This window comes from Aspergillus caelatus (assembly GCF_009193585.1).
Source record: "Aspergillus caelatus strain CBS 763.97 unplaced genomic scaffold BDV27scaffold_253, whole genome shotgun sequence".
Classification (NCBI taxonomy): Eukaryota; Fungi; Ascomycota; class Eurotiomycetes; order Eurotiales; family Aspergillaceae; genus Aspergillus; species Aspergillus caelatus.
Window position 1 is genome coordinate 46,001 of NW_022475516.1, and position 6,000 is coordinate 52,000.

Sequence of the window (6,000 nt, forward strand, 5' to 3'; positions counted from 1 at the left end):
TAGGTAGTATGAGTGCCGGCCCCCCTGCATACTTGAAGGAGCCCGGTGGGGCCGCCCCCACCGGGCTGCTCCCCGGCGCCAAGATGGGGCTAAGTGCTTACCTGGGTCTTTGGCTAGGCTAAGCTTAGCCCCAGGGTTACAGCATACACGTTACCCCTGACAGGGCGGTGTCTGTCACAGCTGAAGGATTTGAAAGTTTATCGGGACTTTTACTAACAAAAATGACGTCGTCTACCGTCTCTAGACCCACGTTCATCACATCCACATAACCCGGAAGGATCATCCTATTTCACATGGAAAATCATATTCTAAGTCACACGAAGAATACTTCCTCTAGTATTGTTACATTATTCGAAATTTCAATTAAAAAAAAAAACCCCCAACAAAGAAGAAGGATATACGGAGTAGAGCTGTATTATACCAGGAATCGTGTCTGAGAGTTGCAAGCTATGCACATCAAACTGGTATTCACTAAGGAAATTCACATACTACATTATCTTTAATAATTGGAGATTTGGTAAAAAATATTTACAGATCAACTTGCATTTTCCGAGTTGATACTCAAACATGGTGGAACATCATCCTATATAATGCAGAGGTGGAATAGCGTACAATAACTCATTCAAACAAAGCGAGGTATAGTACCACGAAGAGAGAATAAGCACTAGATCATGGAATACACATAATATAAAACAGGTCTGAGGGCCATCTAGTTGTCACAGTAGTCTCTCTGGTCATCACCTCCATTTTGGCAGTAGTTATTGCAATCCTTGACCATCTGAATGTCGTTGGCACCATTGCACAGGAAAAGGGCGTAGTCGGGATTGTGGTATTTCAGATTTTGACTGTTGGTTCCATACCATTTTGCCATGGCATCGTTCACCTGGGAATGGTAGTCGCCTTCTCTATGTCAGCCATATAGCTCCCAGGAAAGTACTGTGCCTTCCTTCAAGCACAACGTTGGATCTTCATTTCATAGATTCATACCTTTGCCGATGAGATTATAGGCGCAGTACCTCAGGCCAGTCGTGCAGTCGTGTGCGGTCACAGCAGCAACAGAGAAAGCAATAGCGAAGATGCTGAACTTCATGTTTGCGATATGAGGTCTTTGGAGAGAAAGTGTAAAGATGTGTTCGGGTATTTGGAAGAAGAGTGACTTTGAGTAACTTCTGGGGAGGCTGGGAATACTTTAAATATGTCAATTCTTGAGGAGGGTCGTTCAGTGGCTGCCACTGACGAGGGCTTTTTGATATAACGGTAGGGAAGTACTAGTAGTATCAATGGGGCTACATGAGCCGAAGGGTTTCACAGGGGCCCCGTCGCACTTGGTTTCTTACGCCTTTCGAGTATTCGATTTTCATTTGTTTCTTTTTTCTAATTTTCTCAAGCGATCTAGATCTACATCCAAATGTGATTAGTACAGGGGGCCACGGGAAGCATGTCATGCATTTTTCATTTCTGTTTTCTCATTTTTTTTTTTCTTTTCTTCTTTACAATAATTTTTTTTAGTCATGCTTCGTTTCGTATGCGCGATTTCCACAATCTTTTGAACTAAACGACCTGGGTGTGGATACCACAATGCCACAATGATCAGCGTCGGCCCCCAACATTCCCCATGATCTTGCACTTCTTTGCTACTGTCAGTAGTGTCATAATGGGCAATCGATACGAATATCCCGTAATCTAGTACTTAGCCATCCGGTTGTCTCATCCACCTACGGCTGAGAAATTGATGCATGAATTTAGAAGCGGGACGTGGTGAAACGCTAGATTAAGAGGTGCAAAAGGCTAAAGGGTCCCTCCCAGGATTGAATTCCGATTATAATACCACAGAGATAGATTAGGCCACTTGAACTGGTATTGCTTTTTCATGTAAAGTGATTTTATATTTTGCGATAGATTCAAGAAGAGGAGGATTGCAAGAAACCTCGGGTGTAGAGCCGCCTAGAGAAATGCTACTATTATCAACGACCAACGAGGCACATTTATATAGAGAGTTGGATTCTTTTTACTAGACAAGCATATGAGTCAAGGTGTCAACCAATTTTAAATAGCTAATTTTGTATTGAATTAAACGAAAACATGAGTTGATTTCAAAGCAAAAGTATATCCATATACACAAGAGTCAAGAAAGACAAGAGGACCATGTCTTCTTGTGGTCCTGATGACATGGAAAGATCAAGTTTGATATTTACACTATAACAACCAGAAGGATGAATGGGGGCTTCCTGCTGTAAGGAAGAAGGCTCGCCTATGGGCTAGCCGTCACGCTTTAACAGACATCGAGATCCGCAGAGTCAGGGCTGGGCTCCCCATTTGACAGTCCAAGACGGAACTTCAGCAGTGAGTTTCCATCCGAATCTTGAAGACCACCAAGGTAGTCACTCCAGCCAGTCTGACTGAAAGCAGTCTCCCCCCAATGCTTTCCGAATCCGTGGGCAAGGTCGGTCCTCAAGGATTCATCATCTGTCACCTTTCCAGGATATGAGAACGTCACCTTCAATCCAACACCAGATATATCGCGCTTGTTCAGCTCTGACTCTCCGCCAAACATAGTTTCATTGAACCTGAAGGAGATAGCTGATTGGCCATTGCTGTACTGATCAAACGCAAGATCGTGTGCCAGATTGTTCAGCTTGGCTCCTCGGACCATCATGCGATGCGTGAGATCAGGCGAGTCAATGCTTCGCTTCTGGTGGTTCAAGGATGAAACATCCACGAGTTCGACCCCATCATATTCAAGACGGGACCCTTCCACGGTTCGGGCCATATTCAAGTGTTCAATATCAGGTAGACTTCGCTTGTCATTGTGGGCGCGGCCCTCTTCAAGCAATCCCGCAAGTCTAGTGGAGGCGTCGCTGCTCATACCTTCGATAGTGGGATCCGGGATCCTGCCATTCAGACCCAGAATTCCTGAAACATGCGCAATGCCATGTTCAATATCGTCATTGTAGATCGAGCTGCCGTAAATTATGATTTCCAAAACGGCCGTGATGGCTAAGCCAAGCTCCGCACAACCCGCCCCGGAGTTGGATATGGCACAGAAGCCTTGTGCAGCCACTCCAGACAGGACTGCGATAACATGGCTAGATTGTGGTTAGCATTGGATTCATTGATGACAGAGAAAAAAAAGAAAAAAACTTGGCTATACCTACAATGCTGTATATTTCGAACTAGAAAATCTGGGATTCGACAATGCGCGGCAGTTCGACGGAGTTCGACTCTCCAGGTCCATCACGGCGCGCTTTGAAGGGTTCTCGCTTCGAAGGTCCAGAGCAGTGGAGATTTCCCCCATACGGCTCTCCAGTTCGCGAGTTACGGCATCCTTTCCTTGCAGCGCCGAAGGTCCATCAGTTGAGGAACGAGCAAAGTTATCTCCCTCAACAGGAATGGCTGGCACCAAGGATGCCAGTCCAAGAATTGCCGTGATCGGGATTAACATGGTGGGCAATTGATGCGAGTCAAAGCAAAGTAAGGGAGACAAGAGGTGTGGTGTATGGAATGGTCGAAGAACCTTGGAAGGGGTTGAGCTGAGTGTTATATATGATGATATTTGACTGACCACTACGCAATTGTGTGGCTGATCACGATGGGACTTCTACTTGCTGAATCATTGGTATCAGCAGGTAACTGCTTTTCTTTTACCTTTTTATTTTTTAAATTCTTGAATTTTATTTAAATTTCTTTCTTTTCTTTTTCTTTTCTTTTTTTTTTTATAAATTCTTTGTGAGGTTACAATTTTTCCATGGCCCCCATTTTGATGAACAGACAGAAGGATTGATCGTCATCCTCATTCTCCATTTTATCTTGTTTATGCTACTGGAGTGGGGACACGGCACAGGCCCAATGACTAGTACATAATATCACCCTTTATTAACGCAGTAGTAGAACTCTTGTCTTCTCTTTCTTCATACACCTTCCACTACATTGGCCTCGCAAAATGGTCCCCACCGAGCCAACAATCCACCAAAGGCCCCAATTGGCTCCAGAACGATCTTCCTCGTCTGCCTTGTCTCGGCGAGACTCAAGGATTAATCGGACTGTGGGAATCACCCGCAAATGGCTTTGGTCGATGCTACCAATGTAAGTCATTTTCATCCTCATCCCGTCCTTTTTAATTCTGATATCCAGATTAACTCTTCTCCCAGGGTACTTGTTGTTTGCGGCGGAGGCCCCAACTTTTATTATTATTCGTGCTTGCTCTATATGCGATGGAGCCGACAGGAGCACCAAGTATGTCTAGATGGATATAGTTCCACAGCCTCGATAATACTCCCGCCACTCCTGATTTATATGGCTGCGTTTATCATTATTGAGTGCGTCTTACTGTCTTGATCCTCTGGAATCATAGCGAAAAAAAAAGGGAAGGGAATAAGCATTTCGTCGTGCGGGAACGAACAGAATTGTGGCAGTGTTTCCAGCTTTCTCCACCTCGGTACATTTGATCAACCACATGGACGGACTTTTTACTCTCAATTTGAAACATATGGAAGTCGAGTCCGGCCAAGTGATAATATGATGCTACTTACTCCGTACTCTTAAACCTAATACACACACCTGGGGCCCAGGGCCAGGGTTGAGCTAGCCCCACCGATCCCGCAGATCTTTCAATGACCTCACGGTTGATAAAAATAGGAGATGTAGTTTCTATCATGGCATTGAACGACCTAGACCTGTAGGGGGCCAGAATCAAGAGAGGACATGAGTGGTTTCTCCAGAAGAGGGGAAAGAGTCGGAAAGAAAATAAAAAGAAATCAAGCTGATCTCCGGAGAGGCAAAGCATCTGTAGACTGTGCCTGACACCGGTACCTCCGGATCCCCCCCTATAAGGAGGCCATTCCTACATTGTGGACTGTTAATTTGGTAATCTGCCTCTCTCTCTCTCTCTCTCTCTCTCTCTCTCACTGATCAAACCCAAGCAAAGATCTCCCCCACAATATATCCAACAAACCCCCAACATGAAGGTCATCTTATCAGCTTGCGCTCTTTTTGTTTCTCTATCCACCGCAGCAAATTGTCAAGCCGGTCTTGATTACTGCGCGTTTAATTTAATGGGAAAAGGTAATGATTCGTCCCTGGTAATTATGTTGTTCATCTCAGTTTACAATTCTTGCCGGACGCAGGCAACTATCATGACGAGATCTACGATGCCCTCAAAAATGCCGACTGGCCCATCGACCCTACCAAGGTCAATTTCGACTACTACCTCTATCGCTGCCATGATGATGGGACAATCTCGAAGACTGAGAATTGTCCCTGGGGATGCGTCGACGGTGGCGACAACAACGATGACTCTTGCGAGTAAGAATGTGTGGGTGTGGGCAGTGGACTCCTTTCTAAGGTCCTGAGAGCTCAATGGGTATATAAAATCATGTCTCAAAGAACGTATCATATCTGATGCTGAAAGAACCGATTTGTTTTTGCGGACCTGTAAATATGTTAAGATGTTTTCCCATTCAATTATTTGAATTAATTCCTTGCACTTTGACGTTCCACTTGCATGACAATATCCTGCCCTATGGGCAAGTATCTATATTGAACAATCTAGATACCATAGAAGGCCATGTAAAGTTGAAGCCCATTATACAAATCCGTAGCTAATTCTCGACAGCATTTCCTCATATGGGGCAATCTTCCTGTCAATTTGTATATTCGGACTCAGGATAATGATCAATAGACGATGAGAATATAAAGTCCGCACTGGAGGCTACATTCGCGGCCAATATCATACACCGGCCATTTTCGTGAAACATCGATAGTAGGGTCCAAGAACCATAGCCATGGCCCCCTTCTAGAAATGTTCCTGCCATCTACCAGTTTTCTCGCCTCATAGATCTAACTTTCTATTTTTGATTTATTCTATTTGTCTATAGATTATTTGACTGCATACTTGCAGAAGGCGTCTGCAACGGACGTTAAGCAGAAAGGGAGGAGGCAGAGGAGGAGGCAGAGGAGGCAGAGGAGGAGGAGGAGGAGGAGGAGGAGGAGGAGGAGGAGGAG

The 6,000-nt window shown here is 44.9% G+C and overlaps 3 protein-coding genes across 3 annotated transcripts; 1 reads left to right on the forward strand and 2 right to left on the reverse strand.

Annotated features, from left to right (window-relative positions):
- Positions 1 to 709: 709 nt before the first annotated feature.
- Positions 710 to 1,090, reverse strand: BDV27DRAFT_162463 (uncharacterized protein; the record flags this gene model as incomplete). The annotated part of the gene is made up of 2 exons (XM_032073400.1): positions 710 to 900; positions 988 to 1,090. The coding sequence occupies 2 exons, from the start codon at positions 1,088 to 1,090 to the stop codon at positions 710 to 712; spliced, it is 294 nt and encodes a 97-aa protein (XP_031922712.1).
- Positions 1,091 to 2,272: 1,182 nt separating this feature from the next.
- BDV27DRAFT_162464 (uncharacterized protein) lies at positions 2,273 to 3,442 on the reverse strand (the record flags this gene model as incomplete). Its single annotated transcript, XM_032073401.1, has 2 exons — positions 2,273 to 3,086; positions 3,156 to 3,442. The coding sequence occupies 2 exons, from the start codon at positions 3,440 to 3,442 to the stop codon at positions 2,273 to 2,275; spliced, it is 1,101 nt and encodes a 366-aa protein (XP_031922713.1).
- Positions 3,443 to 4,958: 1,516 nt separating this feature from the next.
- BDV27DRAFT_162465 (uncharacterized protein) lies at positions 4,959 to 5,305 on the forward strand (the record flags this gene model as incomplete). The annotated part of the gene is made up of 2 exons (XM_032073402.1): positions 4,959 to 5,061; positions 5,124 to 5,305. The coding sequence occupies 2 exons, from the start codon at positions 4,959 to 4,961 to the stop codon at positions 5,303 to 5,305; spliced, it is 285 nt and encodes a 94-aa protein (XP_031922714.1).
- Between the last annotated feature and the right edge of the window lie 695 nt (positions 5,306 to 6,000).